Source organism: Danio aesculapii, chromosome 9, assembly GCF_903798145.1.
Source record: "Danio aesculapii chromosome 9, fDanAes4.1, whole genome shotgun sequence".
Classification (NCBI taxonomy): domain Eukaryota; kingdom Metazoa; phylum Chordata; class Actinopteri; order Cypriniformes; family Danionidae; genus Danio; species Danio aesculapii.
In genome coordinates, this window is record NC_079443.1 from 31,231,996 (window position 1) to 31,251,617 (window position 19,622).

General features: G+C 35.5%; 1 protein-coding gene across 3 annotated transcripts in view; it reads right to left on the reverse strand.

Moving 5' to 3' along the window:
* Positions 1-17,003, reverse strand: part of LOC130235050 (target of Nesh-SH3) — a 30,810-nt gene extending 13,807 nt beyond the window's left edge. Inside the window, exons 1-12 of one of the 3 annotated variants that reach the window (XM_056465421.1) lie at positions 16,726-17,003; positions 12,252-12,431; positions 12,118-12,186; positions 9,816-9,948; positions 8,872-9,053; positions 8,586-8,632; positions 8,451-8,496; positions 8,300-8,362; positions 5,821-6,825; positions 3,925-3,999; positions 2,220-2,357; positions 503-559 (exon numbers count right to left, since the gene is read on the reverse strand). In XM_056465421.1, coding sequence (XP_056321396.1) covers positions 503-559; positions 2,220-2,357; positions 3,925-3,999; positions 5,821-6,825; positions 8,300-8,362; positions 8,451-8,496; positions 8,586-8,632; positions 8,872-9,053; positions 9,816-9,948; positions 12,118-12,186; positions 12,252-12,431; positions 16,726-16,840 — 2,110 coding nt within the window. In that variant the 5' untranslated portion in view covers positions 16,841-17,003. Of the gene's footprint in view, positions 1-502; positions 560-2,219; positions 2,358-3,924; positions 4,000-5,808; positions 6,826-8,299; positions 8,363-8,450; positions 8,497-8,585; positions 8,633-8,871; positions 9,054-9,815; positions 9,949-12,117; positions 12,187-12,251; positions 12,432-16,725 lie in introns of all 3 variants that reach the window. The other 2 variants (XM_056465420.1, XM_056465422.1) reach the window with 2 other exon arrangements.
* Positions 17,004-19,622: the final 2,619 nt, after the last annotated feature.

A 19,622-nucleotide genomic window follows, 5' to 3' on the forward strand; every position in this document is an offset into this window, starting at 1 on the left:
AATGAGCTATTGGGTATGGACAGAGGGATTCAATTTTGATTCTTCATTATTCAGCTGCTATGTTGTCTTTGGTTGGGACAGGATGATGGAGAAAGTGAGAGGAGTCCTGTGTTCTCATGAGCAGTTGGCAGAGTTTATCAATGGCTGATCTGTCATGCTTTTCCAAAGAAGCATAAGCTCTGAAAATCCATTATGACATGAACAGCACATAAATATTTGCTTTGGCCTAGATTTGTCATGAAATCCAGCTGCAAGGGAATCGTTTTCTGCACAGGAGATGTTTTTAACAAAACAGGGACATTTATCTGAAACACCACATTAAACCTGTATGCAAACTAGCACTATGCACAATTGGATTCACAGTTTTCTGGGACATGGACTGCTAAATCCCTCAACAGAATAACATAAAGCCAGGCTTCCAAACTAAAGTAACATTGCAATCTTAATTCGCTTACATGATAAAACTAAATAAACTTCAAAGATAATCCATAAAAGAGTTTACCAGGTTGTTTTCTAGGCTTGTTTCCATGAAGGCCTATATGACCCTCACCATGAGGCCCTGTCAGGATAGAAAAGATTGCTATAATCAAACCCATTTCAAGTTTAAATCTCTCCAAAACACATGTGAACATTTAAGAAACATAATGCAATGTAAGCACGTGGATGTTTGCTCTTGATAATATTACAGTAAGACCAGATTTAAAGGGGAAATGTGCACTTAAATGACAAAAAAATGTTCAGTTGTAGTATCAGGTGTCACAGGAGTAATCAGCTGTTGTGCAGAATAAAATGACAGTCGTAGGAGGATAGGATGGGAAACAGACTTCTGGCAGTAAGCAAAAGTGTGTTTGTGTTTTCTCTGCACATAACACATGAATCTTGTCAACAGGTCCTACGATTGCCTTAGAGAAATGAATTTAAAACCCACCAGAGAATCCATGTGCAAAGAAGAATGCTCAAAAATGCACAGTCCCATTCAAATAACTGCACATCTTAGGCACAGAGTGCAGAACTAACTGTCTACCAATGCCAGATCATAACATTTTGACATCATTGACATAATATTTAGTACTGGTGGCTTTATTTTTGCGAAACCCTGACGCAATGTAATGTTCAATGCACCTAATATTGTTAATGATAAACAATTTAATGTATATTTTGTAATTTAGGTCAATATGGAACAAAATAATCAAATCTTAACTTTACATTGCTTAATGTTGCATTACACTACCTGTCAAAAGTCTTGTCGCCTATACAAGTTTTAGGAACAACAAATAATAACTTGACTTCTAGTTGATCATTTGGTATCAGAAGTGGCTTATATGAAAGGAAAAGCCCCTAGATTACACTTATTTTACATGATCATGCCTTGATTTTGAATTATTTAATTAGAACAGTAAAGTCTGACTTGCTTGGACATAACTCTTGTCACTTAACAGAAATTATGTACAGTGTAGAACATAAAGTTATGGTGCAGTGCAAAAAGAATAAATATTGTGTATGACTCCCATGAGCTGTAAGGACTGCATTCATACATCGCTGCAATGACTCAAATAACTTATTGATAAAGTCACCTGGAATGGCAAAGAAAGCATTCTTGCAGGACTCCCATGGTTCATCAACATTCTTTGGATTCATCTTTAATGCTTCTTCCTTCATTTTACCCAAAATATGCTCAATAATGTTCATGCCTGGTGACTGGGCTGGCCAAACCTTGCATGCCCCCATACTGAATGTAACCCCAAACCATGATTTTTCCTTCACCAAACTTGACTGATTTCTATGTGAATCTTGGGTCCATGCGGGTTCCAATAGGTCTTCTGCAGTATTTGTAATGATTTGTATGCAGTTTAACAGATGATTTATCTGAAATATCTACCTTCTGCCACTTTTCCAAATGATCAACTAGAAGTCAAGCTATTATTTGTTGCCCTCACAACTGGGATCGATGACAAGACTTTTGTCAGGTAGTGTATAGTCTGCAAAAATATGTGTATACTGCTGCACATGCACATGTGGTGGGAAACAGCCTTGGTGCAGCAAATTTATGGCTTTGCCCACCATGACATTAAAAAGTCTAATAAAACTGAATTCATAAATAAAGGTAAGGATGGCTGAATAGGTCATTGGAAGCATAAATGGACAGTTAAACGGTTAAATGCCTCATTTAAAAGAAAAATTGTGTTTGTGTCAATGTGAAGACTGCAAAGGTTTTATACCCCTTTTCTTGTTGGGAATTGAGTTACGAGGCACAGGAGGCAGCTTGAGATGGTTTGTGGAGAGAGGCCTCAGTCTTTGTGTAACATTTCTTGCCAATGGATAGGACACAGAAGAAGAGTTGCGGAAGATACCTCTGCCTAGATAAACACAAATACAGTCAGCCATTGGAAAAATATGAGCATGATTAAAGATTATGATAACAGATCTGTTGACCAACTGTATGCAGATGAGTCTGGGAAGCTCACAAAAGAGCATCAGCTATCCAGAAACAGAAGCCAAACAGATCTTCAAGTGACAATGGAGGGAATGGTGTGCATAGCGTAATGAAAGTGGCAGTGTTGGACATCAATGGTGTGTTCACATTTGTAGTTTGATTCTATTAGTTTGGACCAGAAATGAAAAATGATACAAATATACCAAAGTAGTGAACTGCACCATACCACTTTTTTTGGCACCCTTTCACCCCATTTACGCTGAGAAGTGTGGTATTGTTGGGTACAGTACAATATGGTACACAATTATTTTTGTTTCCACTGTCAGAAGTACAAAAACAGCAAACTATACTGTTCCATATTGGCACCATTATGTGCCATACTTAGCACAATAGTATGGTACCAAAAGTGTAGAGCTAGTTTCCCTGCTCAATACTATTAGTTTACAGAGAATCTTCACCAGTGCCTGCAACAAATCAGGGGAACGACAACACAGAAAGAGCCATTCTTAAAAACACAGCTGACACAGGACACTGTAATAATACAATGACAGCGTGCAGCAGCAATGAACCATGCTCAAAACAAAAGCTTGTCTCTTCTTGTGACCAGGGGCGTAGCAACCGGGGGGGACAGGGGTCCCCCCTGTCCCCCTCACTTTTAGAGACAGACCATTTAGAAACAGGTGATTGATAATTATATGAATGTATGATCTCATATAGCCGTCCGCCCCACTTTTAAAATGTCCGCTACACCCCTGCTTGTGACAAACAATCACATACCAAGAAGCAAGTGCAAGATCTGCTGTATGTCCTAAAGGGCTGTTCAAAATGTGTGGAAAGTTCAAGAGGTGCTGTTTTGAATATGAATGATGTCATTTGCAATGTTCTGGTATACACCAAGCCTATCAAGTAAAGGTACTATTGGCAGTGGAAAACAAGCCAGATCAGGGGGACCTGTATCAAACCGTACTGTGTAAATGGTATTCTGGTTTACTATAATTTGACACAATGTGTTTACAGTGGGAAAAAGAGGTATGTTTGATCATTATGTCCTATTAACAGTCAAACTGTGTTATAAAATGTGCTGGTTTTGGTTTAATTAGATTCCTTTGGTCCATGTTGCTTTGATTTTTACTTGAACCGCACCAAAAATCAGACCAAGGCCCATTTTCAGCTATTTATTTTGTTTGGAATTCGTTTTAATTGAGCCAAAGTTGCCAAATGTGAACACACCCCAAGAGTGGATGAAGTAGTCAGGCACTTGTGGTGAAACATGGCATGGTAGTGCAAGAGCTGGTATTGTGGGTGATGGTTCAGACACAGTTTCGGCAGTGGTGGTAGCATTGCCCAGCAGGATGACATTTGGAAGTGGTGTTGAAGTTTGGTGGAAACAATCACAACACTACTGTGTACAATGACGATTTATGTGGTTAAAGTGGACAGGTGACAAACAGCACTGTTAGGACAAATAAAACTGGATCTGACATCATTACCCTTATTCCTACCGGCCACCTCGTTTGTAAGTGTTGGCTGTGACAGTACCCGTTTGTCCTTTTGCTGGGAACTAGCTGACATACAAAGGCAAACTTACGTAAGTCTCAAACAATGCTGAACATATTGTAATGATAAGGCTCTCAGAAGATCCATGAGCAATAGCTTTTACTCTAGATTATCCAAGACTGTTAAAGGAATTTCTGGCACCAATTATTTAGAAAAATGCAATAATGATGAATGAAATACATCAAAGAACTTCTTTAACAAGTAGTGTCCATTCCTGCCCCTGAAATCCCAATATGCAGCAAAATTTAGCTCCAACTTGCCTCAACAACACACTTGTCTGACAGTTTCAGATGGGATAAATCTGCCTCAGAAGGGCACTTAAAAAGGAGAACAATCATGGCCACCATATTAAAGAGTAGTTCCAACACTGAGCCCTGAAACATGAAGGATTTCAAATACAACTGATTGACACTTCTGGCTCCCTTGATTCTTTGGTGAGTGTCAAATTCAGCTTCTTTCCTCTGTATCTTGGCACCTACCCTAATTAAACCTACCTGAACCAGCTAATTGGGCATAGAAAATTACTATACTAGCATACACATAAAACACAAACAAATAACTTTGAAATCCAAATCCTCTAAGGGACTGTTTGGCTGTATTAATCAGGGCAACCGGAGCTGGGAAAACTTCCCAAAAATACTCTGTAATTTGAATGGCATCTACTTTCATTTTAGTCTGAGTGTTTATTCTTATCCCGAGGTTCACATAATTTGGTATCTTGCCCAAATGGTTTTCTTGGTCATCAATGAGTCAACTTAAAGACTGACCCTAGTGATGGATGAGTATCAGCATTAATCCAGTCGCCTAGTCTGAACACCCACTGAACACCTACTTGGATCTGCAACTCCTACATGATGGATGCTCATCATTCTCAAGTCCTTCAACATCTTAAACTGCATCTCAGCCCCTTTACATTTGACCAGAGGAGAACTGGTCGCTGAGCCTGATTTCTCCAAGTTTTGTTCACCAATTCTGTTAATTAATGAAGTTTGAGTTCCTTACCACTATTGCCATTTACTTGCTTGGTAGGGGTTGTTGGAGCTGCTCTTCAGTAAATTGTCCTTCAACAGAGACATGTAAGTTAAAGTGAATCAGTTTTAATATAGCTGAAACTACACCAGCATTCTACTACAACTTTCCTGTCTGCCCGATATGCATTCTACAGTCTAAAATATTGTTATCACTTTTTATAGTCTATTCTTTATCATTGTTAAGCTGCTTAGGCACAAGCTACATTGTAAAAGTGCTATAGAAATAAAGACGTGATGATGTGATTTGACTTGACTAGATGCTTCTAGAGAGGTGAATAAGTTGGAGCTAAACTCTGTTGGACAAATTAGACATGGGAATGATTCCTTTAGAAAGAAACACAGGCTGTTTCTCAATTCCAAGTATGCTGAGAACAGACTTGTGTTCTTGTGCAGACCGCTCTTGCCTTGGACTTCTTAAGCGAATTTTGCTCTCAAGTCTGCATCGGCACATCCTCGATATCAAGAATGCATCCGGGAACTCTCATGCGTCCTCCGTTCTTGCAGTCTTGAGTTTTGGAACTGAACTTTTTAGCAGTTGCTGATGACATTACATTAGACCACGGGGGCGCAAGATCACTGAAGAACGCATATTGAGAAACAGCCACAGTCCCAGAAATCCTGACGATCCTGATTAGTTCCTTCAGCTCCGTTTAATTAGAATCTGAGCTCCAGGTGCAGGACTGGACACATCTGTCTAAAATTATACATTTTGGTTTGCCAGATTGCAACAATTCAATTAACTATAGCTAATCTTTTTCAATACTAAATGGCTAGGGGAGAAGTTACCGGTTGGTTGACCTTGTTGACTTGTCCTCACGGTTACCTTCTCCGTCACAGGTGAGTTTTGAATGGCATCAAATTTGATGAAAGCTGTTTGGTTTAATTGTGGTTTTTGGGTACCTGGCAACCATTCTTCAGGGTTATGTGATTGACTTTCATCCAGGATGTGCTGTTTTAGGATGAATTTAGCAGTGCTAGCTTGCTGTTTTGGGGTGTTGGACTGCTGTGTTGTAGTACTGGATTGGGGATTGTACCCAAACGTTATGGGTAGATATACAGGTTGCCGAGTCAGTTCCTGTACACTCTTGTTAAGAGGAGGATCTTCAGTTGTGGGAATATGGAATATCATATATTTTGTATAGGTGGATGCAGTAGTGCTAAATACTGGTTGTCTGCTAACATCAGTAGTCTGTTGTGATGTTATGTCATCCTGAATGTTTGTTAAAGTAGTGGTGGAGATCAAAGCTGTGTCTGTCACGGAAAAGCTGTTTGTGGACCAGCTCTGCGTGGTTGTTGGTGGTTTGGTGTTTTCAGAAAGCATAACTGTGCTTGACTGGTAGTAAGAAGTGGTTTTTGGCAGAGGGTAAGTGTGAGTGGTTTGGTGTTTAGACGTGCCTCTGAAACGGAAGGGTCTCAATCGTTGCATCTTGTTTCTAGGCTGGGTTTTTCTTGTATAGAGGTTCTCCTGAGTTGTGGTGTCTGGCTCCTTAGTTGTGGTGTGTTGTGGTTTGGTTGTAGTTGGAATTGGAGAAGTTGTTAAAATAGGAGTTGTTGTTTCACTAAACTGTTGTTTGGTTGTATATGGTGGGTCTTTAGTTGAAATCTGTGTTTTGATATATTCTTGGGTTGTAGGTGGAGTTGTGCTGGTTTGTTGCTGGGTTGTGGAAGGTTGTGGTTGAATTGTTGCTGGTTGCTGTGGTGTTGTGCTTGTATGCTGATCTGTGAAAAGATCTGGTTGGGTTGTGCTAGGGTCATTGGTGGGGCTTTGAGATTGAACTGTGCTTGTTGTCTCTGGCGTGGAAACTAGGGGAAAAGGCACAATTTTATGTTAGACAATAAAAGGAAATGACAGGATAGAAAAAAAAATGGAACAAAAGGAACTCATCTTTATTTGTGGATATTATAATGTGGATCTCAAGTCAAGTCAATTTATTTGTGATTTTTATGTTTTCACACATGAAGGACTTTTTTTATTTGAAATTTCCCTGAAAAACCTCTGTAACAGCACAAATGTGCAGTTGCAGTCCAATTAAAAACATAATACAGGTTGCAGACATAAAACAGAGAGATTGTTTAGTTTATTTTACAGCGGATAATTAATATGAGCAAAAGCAGATGTACTTGATTTGTTTATTGTATAAAGATGTCTAAACACTTAAAGCTGGAAACCTAATAAGAAAAGACATTTGTCTTTTTAGTTTTAATGTTGATTCAAATTCTCATGTTACGAAGGAAACACATTTTGTACTCGTAAAAACACTAAGATATAGAAATTTTGCTAGTTGTTTAGTTCTGGGTGCGTGACCTGTCAACACTCCGGCAGACAGTCTCACGTGCTATGCAGACCCACAGATGGGCCTTTTTGGCACTTAAAAAATTCAAAATCTCCTAAAATGTCCGGGATTCAGCTTTTGCTTTCTAAAGCTGTCATTTGTTAATCATATGCGTTTTTGCATTACCTTTTTACTTAAGGCTACTTTTGCTCGGCTTTGCAGCTGATTGCGCATGCACAGTCGTGAGAGAAACATTCAATAATTCATTCTTGAATCTAAATGATACAGAAAAACTTTACTATATACTCAGAGAGGACGAAATGACTGGACTAAACTGGCTGCGAAATAGCCTATATGTACACCATTAGTTAATCAACACATTTGCCTTATTTAAATAATCTACAGGTTTTAATTTTGTAATTATTATAATTTTTAGAGATATTACCTGTAATTCCTTTTTTTGTCATGCATTTCTCATTTGCTGTATATTTTATTAATTTGATGATGTCATTAGGCTGTATTGCCTTGGCTATTTTATATCTAAAATGTTTTGGCATTCAAGTTTGCTTTGAACTTGAATGAGAGAAAAGCAAATTTGACCTGTCAGTGGGTGCACATGGCTCCTGAATAGCATAAAAGTAAGAGAAATAGTGGATTTCTTTTTTATTTCAACAGTCTTTTTTACTTTAACCCATTTACAGGAAACGGTTTATTACAGTGTCATAATACATAAAATTATTGTTAAAAATGTAATTATGTTTTGTTTTTTGCATAAAGTTAACTATTTATGTGATGTGGATAAATGGTGGATTTCAATCCAACTACCACCGCAAGTATATTTCAAACCTAAGGGAAGCACTGAAGTAGCAAATAAATTTTCAAATGTTGTTTTGACATTCACTTAAAAACAAATGGTAGACAGTATATACTGCGTGCACAATGCTTATTTTTTATCTTGCTAATGCAACATTATGCTTAGCCTCCAAGGTGTAAGTGTCATTTACCAGGATTTTTCCATGGCTTTGGAAGTTCAAGAAGAGGGGCTGCTCTGGTAATGTTGTTTAAGACTAAAAAGTGACAGGAAAAGTTGTTACACATTTGAAATCAATTACTAATATCTGCGACTGTGTTAAAGAAAAAAAAGGTGTTTTTTACGTGGCACTGGAGGCAAGAATGGCTTTTGGTCTGCCAAGATTGGCTTCTGTTTAGAAAGAAACACCCAAGGTTACAGAAAAATAAAGGAGAGCAGGAAAAACGGTTTGGTCCTTACAGCACAGTTACAGTACTTACTTTGGGCTTTGCCTGGTTCAGTTCTTTAAATGGCCTTATTATTTGATCTGTGAAGGGGAAAATAAAGAAATAAAAATGAATGAGATAATCGGCAATGAAACAACATTCTTTAACTATAAAGCTAATATAAAAAGCTCAGCTCAGAATCTGCTGTCTGAGCATTGCTGTCTAGACAATTGAGATATAAAAGAAATCTCAGTTATAATTATTCCTCCCCTTAAGTTTTCTAGTATAAGTTCATTTTAATGTGGTAAAACAACTGTTTCACATAATATGTGTGGCACACCATCTGTGTTATGGATGACAGGTGGACTCCAGGCTCCACATTTGCTGTCAGTTTCTGCTCGAACCCCAAATTCATACAGTGCATCTGGTTTGAGGTTGTCGATGACTGTGCTGGAGGATGGACAGGTTTGATAGTTCCAGGTATTGCTGGGCTCTTGTTCTCTGTAGCGCACTGTGAAATGTCTGAGAGCAGACCAAAAAAAAAACACACACTGTAATAGCTATAACTTGATTTAAAATGGCAGCATTAACAATCAGATAATAAAAAATAGACCTTTGGCTTCAATAACCTCTGCATAAGACACTAATGGGCTAAACCCAGATGTTATTTATGTTTAAAGATGGCCCTTGTTACTCTTTATTATATTTTTATATCAGTATCTCCTTCTCTTTCTGGTATTTATAAGATTTTTATGGAGTAGAAGGATCAAATTTGTTGTTTTATAGAGGGCTGAGGTCAAGCTTTCCACTAACTTGTCCAAGGAGAGTGTGTGTTGGTCAGGTTTTGAATACATTTTGCAGACCCTATGTCCCCACAAGCACAGTAACAACTTAAATATGTATCTAAGAGCAAAATAAACACTAAAACACAGATAGATGATATCATTAGTTAATTATAAAAACAACAGATGGAAAACAAGTATGTGCATACTTGTCTGAACATACATACACACCCAAATTCTTTTTTCACCCAAACATCTGTTAATTTTATTACTGTGTTTTTATGGTTTCCTTTTATTTATTTTTTTACTGCTTTGGTACTGTTTGGTTTATTAAAGCCTGTTGTTTTGCCCTATTAATGGTGCATGATCGGAGTTTATGCATGTCTCTGTACCAGCTCTGTTTCTTTTGTCAGTGAAATAATTGCACACCTTTAGAGAAGGTCAACAACAAACCGATAAAATCCAGATAACACCCACAAGGTGCATGGATATACACACATACCCCTCATCGAAACAGTCATCCACAATGGAATCTGTGAAGGGGCTGGTCAACAGTGTCCCCCAGGACAGCAGCACAGACGACTCTGTTACTGAACCGATCACCACGTTTAAGGGCACCTCTAGGTCCACTTTCCCTGGAGGTCACACAAAAGAATAAATCAGTTTCAATTCATTACATGCTGATGGGCTTGATATATTTGAACACTTAATTCACACTTAATGTACTTGCATAATATAAACAAATAAGCCAAGTGGGGTCTGCAAACAAATGATTCTAGATGTAGATGTTCCTTCAATGATAATGGCAGAAATATGCTAGTATTTATTGAATAAACAATACAATAAAATAATTCACAGTATTCATAACAATATATGCAAAAATGTACAAGATGATATACTGCACCTAAGTTGTTGAATTGTGCATCTGATGGACATTTAACTTTTCCATTAGGCAATGGGAGATTGGTAGTGAAACAACTGATGCTAGTTAGTCACACAGCAATGAAAATATGGCAAATATGTCTTTCTAAACCTAGTGTTTAGAACAACCCAGGCTCATTGGATTTATGTGTACAGGGATGCATTTTGGTAACACTTTATTTTGATGGTTCATTAATGGAGTATTATGTTCCCAAATGAATTTAATACAATAATAATGTGAGGAGTTGTGTTTGGTTTACCTTCTGAAGTGACAGCTTCAAAGGTATTAGGTCATACAGTAGTGATGAGCCTTTCCAAATGGAAGGCACATTGTGGCACCAAACATATTCTCTTTGGAAAGGATCATGGGGCCCAAAATTGTCCGACAGTTGTACGCTTTAAAATCATTCATTCAGAGGGACCCTTTGAAGTGTCCAGTTTTCAGCACTTTGGTTTGGAACAACACTTCAGTATGATGATCATGATTGTTTTTACTTCAAAGTGCCCTTGGAAGGTTCTATCTGCGTTCTGAATGATTTTGAGACATTGAGCTTCAAATCCATAGCAAACAGTATGTGTGTAACATTTGTTTTTTAAGTCTTAAAATGTAAACAACTTATAAAAAACGCCCCCATAATGTAAATAAGTTGTCATTTAATAAGAATATGTCAATAATTAAATTTTGACAAAAATGTCAGATAGAACCTTATATTACTAAGATGATGATATTTCTAATTTAGAGTGCACCGTATGTGTGTGGCAGTCATCCATTAGGGGCTGCCACTTATCTTTTTGTTTATGTTTTATTTTTCATGATATCATGAATACATCTAAAACGTTAGCTGGTTCTCAGCCTCCTTCTTCCAAATGGCTAGGAAGCCCATGTTGCTACAAATAATTTTTTGAGGTAATTTCTCAGGCAAATTTAATATGTGTTTCATATGTGAATAATTAGATTCATTAATTACTACATCGTGTAGTTAATTAAATGTACAAATTATTTATTTAATTATTATGAAATTATTACTTTGAATAAGTTCATGTAAACTAATTTAGTTCATGTTCATGTTCGCTGTAAAAAAGCTGGGCTCCACACAATGGATTTGTGTTGAGACAACATGAAGAAAATAAGGTTAACTTATTAGTTACTACAAATTTAAGTGGATGGAACATAAAACAATTAGGTTTTCCCAAAAAACCCTCAAGAATTGTGCGGATTCAGCTCATTTTAAATAAGTAGTTTAAACAAGCAGGGAAATGCTTTTTTTGAGTGTAGTTCTCATGCCAATTCATAACGTTTTGATTTAGTGACTAATTTGTATGAGTTTGTAAGATCTCATTTGTACATTTTAGTATGATTTGCTCATCCACCATATGATGGTTACGTTTGGTGGTGGGTTTGGTGCAACGATTCCTTTTTGGAAAATGTTATATTTTTGTACAACTGAGCTCATGTGGATTCGTATGAGCTTACCCCTAAATTGACAAAACATTTCACTTGTTCACTTGTATTGACAGAAATGTATTTTGGGCTCTAATTATGCTAATTAAATATTTGAAGTATACTTGACTTGTAGTGTTAAATTGTTTGATGGAACAGCTTACTCAACTAATTCATTTGAGAACTTTATTTGAACTTAGTTTACCCTGCTGATTTATTCAAAGCACGGATTGATTCAGGGACAGAACCATACTGTATGTTTTGGGAAAGACTGAAACATCTATGACTTATTCGAAACTATTTTCATTGGAAAAGCAAAGACAAACAAAATAACTTTTTATTAATTCATTTAACTGAAAAAAATAAATAAAGTGTGATTTTTGTGCACAAATACTTAGGGTCTACTGTATGGACAGATGTTTTCTGGCACGAAGCTGCTTACCTGCACACTGCTTCTTAGGTTCTTCTGGTTTATTTGACTGTATCGCGAGCAGATATTTGGGTTCAGCATCTAGAGAAAGGAGAATCAGTAAAAAAAGCACTAAGGTTATTGAAAGAGAAGAAGAACGGCATTACCTATCTCAGTCTCATAAGGTTGTCCGTCCTCTGGCAGCTGGATGAATTGTTTGGAGAACATGCTGCTGCCATACCCCAGGATATACCCTCGCAGTGTGGAGTCCACATGAGGCCTGATGAACTTGAACACAACGGTGTCTCCAACAGCGCTGATCCGCACCCTCATGTTTTGTGTTGGCACTGAGATGCAAATACACAGGAAAGTGATGTCAGATTTACTTAAATCCCTTAGATTTACACAATGACTTCAACTCAGATACAAGAAATCATGTGACTGTATCTACATTGTTTTAGCCAAGAGATTCGGAATAACAATCAGTCCGGTGTCATATTTTCCTCTTTCTGAAATGCTTTTACAGTGAAAGCGAAAGTGTTTGGCTCATGCTTTTATTCCTCCCACACAAACATCACGTTCTGCCATTATAATTACCTCGTTTTGTGAACTATGACAACATGAAAAACACACAAAAGAAGAATACCAGTGTAAGACTCTTGTGGTTTGCTTCTCATAAATGTGTGCATGCCGTTTCTGCAGAATAAATGATGAAACCACGTGCTATGCCAGAGAAAGTGGTTAGTGCTGTGAGGGAAACCCCTGGCACTGAGGACAGAAAACCGGATCACAAAAACAGCCCCCCCTTCCCCCCTTTTTTTACATCAGAGCTTGCTATCACTCCCAGAGGAATCAGCAGATAAATGGCAGTGTTGTAGAGAAATGTCAGAAATTGTGTTTGAGTGTAATGTGAGAAAACACTTGATGCATGTGTGTCACCAACAGAAATTGAAACCCTGTTAAAAGTGTTGATTTCTTTTAGACAGCTGAGAGATTAAATGGAAAACAAATGGATGCTTTTCGTGGTTCTCACATATTTCTCTTTTAGGGTTTCAGTAAAAATTGCTGAGAGTTTGCAAACAAGAGTGTAGGATTTCAGTGTGAGATTAAATATTTCTCATAACATTCTTTTAAAGCCAAATGAGCTGCACTATTCAAACATCTGAATAAAAATGTTTCAACAAACGTATCATATGGGCAGCAATTACTGGAAAAAAATCAATAAACAATTAACTGCTATTCAAAATAACATTTCAATGGGCATTTTAAAATGAAATGTATTAATTTGATGGCAAAACGGAATTTCAGCAGTCATTACCCTATTCTACAGTATCACATGGTCTGTAATTTGACAATCAAGATACATTCCTTATTGTGCTGCTTCATATATTTTGGAAACATTTCTTTACTGTCAAAAAACTAACAAAAATACTTTTACCTCTTATAAATGACTGTAAAATAAAATAAAATGAAATAAAATAAAATAAAATAAAATAAAATAAAATAAAATAAAATAAAATAAAATAAAATAAAATAAAATAAAATAATGGCATTCACTTTCCCTTTTACTTCCAAATTAGGTGGATCATTAAAATGGATGTCCCAAATAAAAATGACACCAAATCTAAATAAGTTTCTAGATTTTTTTTTTTATAAAAGATGTCCAGCACCAGGGCTAGAGATTAACTTTTTTATTAAATGGCTACATTTGCCCTTCTTGGGGCATTTTTTAAACTTACTGTCAACCTTATTAATTCTGTGTTCTTTTACATAAACTAAACCAATTGCTTCAATCAATCAGAATACAATAAAGGGGCTATTTTTAAATCATTTTTAAGATGGATATTGCTCTTGATAATGTAATAATTATAAATATTGATTATTAGAATGCATATAATAACGTGTGTGTACTTGTTTGATTCATGATATGACTATCATCATCAAATTATAGTAAATATGCACATTGCAAATATTGTTGTTTATGAAGGTAAAATTAGCAAAAAAGCAGAACTTTGAAAAATGCCGTTTTCAGCTGTGACTAATCAAAACATCTCTGATTGGCCACTGCAAACATAAGCTGAACAGAAATCACTGTGACTGATTATAAAGCTCAGCTTAATAAATTCTGAAGCAACGTGTAGAGATGTAAATGTAATACCACAAATTGACAATTTCCATAAATGTTCACATTTCAACAGCTCTCTTAGATTTTGTTTAATTGAGCAGGGGCATTTCTTTACCCCTTATCCTAAAGTTATTTGGCATCTTTGTTGATTTTGCTCCAATTTTTACAACAAGCTTGCATTAAATTATTGGCAAGATACTGAGTGACTATTCAAAAACAAAATAGTAAAATTGTAGTCAGCCAAGTCCTTTTAGAGGCAAAGAAAGTTATTACATTTTAAGATTCAGATAATTTTTACATAACACACACTGATGAATCATGCGCACACTGCAAAAAAATTAGATTGCAGTGAAACAGAATTGTTCATTAAGAAAATAACATCAATTCATGTTCATCTTCAAACTCTCGGAAATTAACGTTTCCTGTAGGAAAGTGTGTACAACACATGAAAATGACAAATTGGCAAACAGGAATTTCCAACTAGTGAGTTAGAGACGTTAACTGACCTGAAGGTCTGCAAGGAAATTAGTCAAGCCTGAAGTGAGTTAAATTAACCACAATAAAAGATGAAGACGTCAGTGCTTAGCAACACGTGAAGTTAAAGGGTTAGTTCACTCAAAAATGAACAAAAAAATCTGTAATTGATTACTCACCCTCATGTTATTCCAATCCCCTGATACCTTTATTCATCTTTGAAAAACAATTGAAGATATTTTAGATCAAATCTGTGCGCTCTCCCACCCTGCATAGACAGCAACCAAAAAGCAACCAAAAAACATTGTCAAAACATTCCATGTGACTTCATTAGATCAACTGTAAGCATATGAAGCTCCAAAACACTTTATATAGCAAAAAGAAACAGTAAAAAAACCTTTTTTTTGAATGAGAGTTACATCTTTTAGGCACAAGTGTTTTGGAGCTTTGTAGGATTACAGCTGAACTACTAAAGTCACATAACACAATGTTTTTGTTTCCTTTTTTTAGACTTTGAATGAGTCGGCTGTCAATGAAGAGTTAGAGAGCTCTTGCATTTTCTATATAAAATATCTTAAATTGTGTTCTGAAGATTAACAAAGGTCTCAGGGGGTTGGAAAGGCATGACAGTGAGTAATTGATAATTTCATAATAACATAATCATTTAATTATAATAATAAACTATTTTTGACTGAACTAACCCCCTATTTTTACAGTATATGTGTCAAAATCAATTAGGAGTACACACAATATTCAGTCAGAAATTGCTCTCAACAACAAAGAAACGTTTGCAGCAGACTTGGGAAATATAATTTTAGTGTGCTTCATGTGACTGTGCACAGCTTGCAATAGTCAAGGGTCTGTCTTACATGAACTCTACACGTGACACAGGAAAAAGTAGAAGGATGAGGCCAAAACAAATTCAGGCACAGGCACAGCGAGAACAGACCCGATGTGAACTCATTTGTGATTTTGCACACTAAAGGAAATTAAAAGTAAACCAAATAAATCCACATCTAACCACTGCTTATGCACTCAGCTTTTATGCACTCATTTATTTAAACAATCCCACTGCACAGATTCAAGTTTTAACAGAAAACAGATAAACACACACAAAAACAGACCTGCCTCCTGATGTGGCCTTGTATTCGCTGCCAGTAAATACATGAACAAACACGCATGCTTTGTTTGAAATTTCAACAAAATCCATTTCTGGCATCCAATAAAATGACATTCTAAAGCCTAGCGATACTTTCAAAATTCTCATTGTTTACTCAGTAATCATAAACATCATGAGTCATGACCATTCATTCTTTCGATGTATTCTTAGAAAATATTTACAGCAGCATCAAACTATTGCACGATTTCATTCGCAAGCAGAAAGCATTCACATATATTGACAACAGCTGAGCTTGCATTCTTCATTCAGCACCAAGCATCCACAGCATAACAGACTTCAGTAATACCGCATTATATTGTGCATAATTGTACAACATTGTATAAATACAGTTGTAGAATTAACTTGTTCTACTTTTCTTCTTGTCATAGGCATATTTGTGTTCGCAATTTGTAGTTAAGAGTATGAGTAAAATGTAATTTGTGTTTTATTCTGTAAGGCATTGATTTACGCACAATTTGAAATACAAATGTTGTCATTTAGACCTTTTATTTGTCCATAAAATCTCAAAAATGTGTGTTTTCAGACATCTGTATTCATTTTTGCACAGTATACATGTTTTAACTTCAGACTAAGTTAAGAAATGAATATTTGATTAATTATTTAAAAAAACATTGGATATTTTGTCCAAATATCATTGTTTTAAATGCTCTAAGTGACTACATTTTTGTCATACATGATAATATATTTTAATAAATAATAGAAAATGCAATAACTTAACCAATGTAGTTACTGCTCTCTAATGTCAGTGCACCATAAATGTAAGTGCAAATACTTTCAAATAAAATGCATGCCAAATTGTTCATACATATTATTAGGATTATATATTTATGATGAACTTGACATTAATGCTTCATTTTGGTACCTTTAAGTGTGGTTGCGGAGGTCAGTCTGAGCAGAAAGATCTTGCTGAGGAAGAGGAGGAGGAGGAAAACCTGCATGTTGTCCCCTTTTCTGGAAGAAAACAATACAGAGTTCATATAGTCCACTCAAAACTCTTCTCTCTGAGCTCCTACAGTTGTTCTGTCTGAAATCATCGGTTTTCTCCTTGTCCTTTAAGGTGACCTCAGATCAGGTGTCAGTGAACGCTTTGTGAGAGAGAATGATTTTGTGTTTGGAAATGGGTGTGCGTGATTGTATGACTGCACCATCTATGCTGGATTATTAACAAGAGGGAGGGTCCCTATGATGATGTCACTGTTGTTGTTAAACCTTTAGCTTATCTATGCGTATCGCTCCGTCTGTCTCTGTCTACATCCCTCTCCCTCTCTCTCTCTCTCTCTCGATTTCTCTATCAATCATTTCAGCACCTTCTGTTTTTTCTCTTAAGCTGAATTTACTGTATTTCTCTGCCTCGTTTTAGTGTGGGATCAACTATTTTGTAAACTTAAAAAACTCAAAATAAACTCTACATTTTAACAAAGTGACTTTTATTGACATTTTAGTCATTTGAAATAATATAATATATAAAAAAAATAATATAGAGTCTGTAAAATAACAGAAAATGACCTGGCAGTTTTTAGACAATTATCACCAGACAATATATCAATATATTAAAATGTTAATAAAAGTCACTTTTTTTTACTTTTCAATGTTAAAGTTGTTGGAAGGAAGATCAAGGTCCCATAATCCAAGTCAAATGGATAAATAAATGGGGAAAAATAAAAATATAAAAACATGAATCACAAAATACTGCTAATTATACTGCTAATACTGCTTCTAATTCACAGAAAACAGCTAAAAGATGCATGTGTGGTTCCAAGACATAATCTTTTATTCATAAATTCAAATAAAGAAATTTAATTCAAGTATTTAGTCAAGCTGTTTAACATAAATGCTTATTTTTTACAATTCATTTTATAAATGTAAAACCATATAAAGAGTCTGCCAAGGAAGATTTCTGTGCATTGACAAGAGGGAAGAAATTTCAAGAGGCTAAAAAAGAGGACACTGTACAATATATCCATTCACTAACAGTATTACATGTTTTATGATTTTATTAATGCTTTCAAAATCCATCTAAATTGATCTCTGCACAGTAAAAAAGTAAATGATCAATTAGTCCTGACAGCATATGTTTTTAGTTCGTTGTAACTTATTAAACTAAGTTGATCATGTTCTAACTTAATTAGAAGAAGTACTTTTTTCAGTCACTTTACACGTTGGGATTCTTTTGGTTTATCCACCTGACTGAATTGTTTTGAAGAAATGGTGAGTCTTTGGCTGCTTTTCTGGGTTGGTTATGTATAAACAACTACTACAAAAAACTACATCAATCAAGGTCACTGCAGTTAAATTGCATTTTACAGCTTCTAAACCTTTCAAAGCAGAGATAAATTTAAATGCAATTAGCAAATAACCTGAAAAAATAAAATAAAATACAGGATACTGCAGGGTTGGGGAAAGTTACTTTTTGAAAGTAATGCATTACAATATTGCATTTCTCCCCCAAAAAGTAACTAGTTGCGTTACTTAGTTAGTTTTTAAAGAAAAGAATGCATTACATTATTTTTGAGTTACTTTTGTCTCACTTTTTATTACCTTCTTGAGGCTTGATCTCTTTCAGAACTAGTTTTTTTTCTTTCTTATTCTAATAGATGAGCTCACATCGCACTATAATTTTCACCTTCATGTCCCTGTAAAAAAACACATCAAAAAATAATATTTTAGCATAATCTCGTTTGAGAACTTCCTGACCCCAGAGCTATATATGCCGTATATACAGATTATTGAAAGTTTAAAGCAATGTGTTTGCTTCTTTTGTACTATTTGTCTTAAGTAAAATCCCTGTCCATTGAGACTATGAACCCCTTTTCCGTTTCTTCGATGCGTTAAAAATAATGAACGCATTCTCTCATTGACTGCCTGATTTATTGTGACAACTTTTATATTAATTCAGCAATTTATTTATTTTTAAAGCAAATTAATTAAACTAAAAAGTAACTCACATTACATTTTACATTACAAGTAACTCAAATATTATTATTTATTTTTTAAAGTAATGCGTTACTTTACTTGTTACTTAGAAAGGTAATATTAACTCGTTTTGCCACAACACTGGGATATTGTGAACTACTTGATATATACTGTTGCTGAGGATAATTATGAAGATTGCTTAAGTGTTTTTCAAGAAGAAAAATGCATGCTAATTGTTGTGTTGCCTCTTTTGTAATCATTTCCAAGCAATTTGTGTGTGTGGTTTTTGGAAATGTAATGTAATGCCATATGTTACCCATTTCTCAAATCCATTTACCCACAGCTAGAGGAGAAAAACATGAAGTGTTTGAAGGCAATTTGAAATACATTCATTAATAAAATGAATATGTTCAAAATGTCCAAAGCTAGTTATTTATTTCCTGCATCTTTATTTCAGTGTTCCAGACTTCTGACTATTCACAAAATAACAATAATTGTTTCCAGCTGATTACCAGAAAATGATTTTATATATTTGTTTGTACTTACGGTCAATTGTCTAAGAGGCCTTTGAAGATGCTATTCTGACTCAGCGCTGTCTTCTGTCTCCTATTAGCCCTGTAGTAAAAAAGATGCAACAAATAAAAAGTAAATCATTATTTTAAAATGTACTGTTGACAATTCAACGTGAAAAAAAACAAAAACAAATAATTATAAACTGCTGGATTTGACAGGGTCTACTCCTGAGGCCTTTGCGGTCATTTTGGAGAAAGAAAGAAATGTTGAAACCACGGTATAAGTTCAAGTGAGTAGCTTGTTTACACACATCTAAAGCTTAAGATCTGTCTG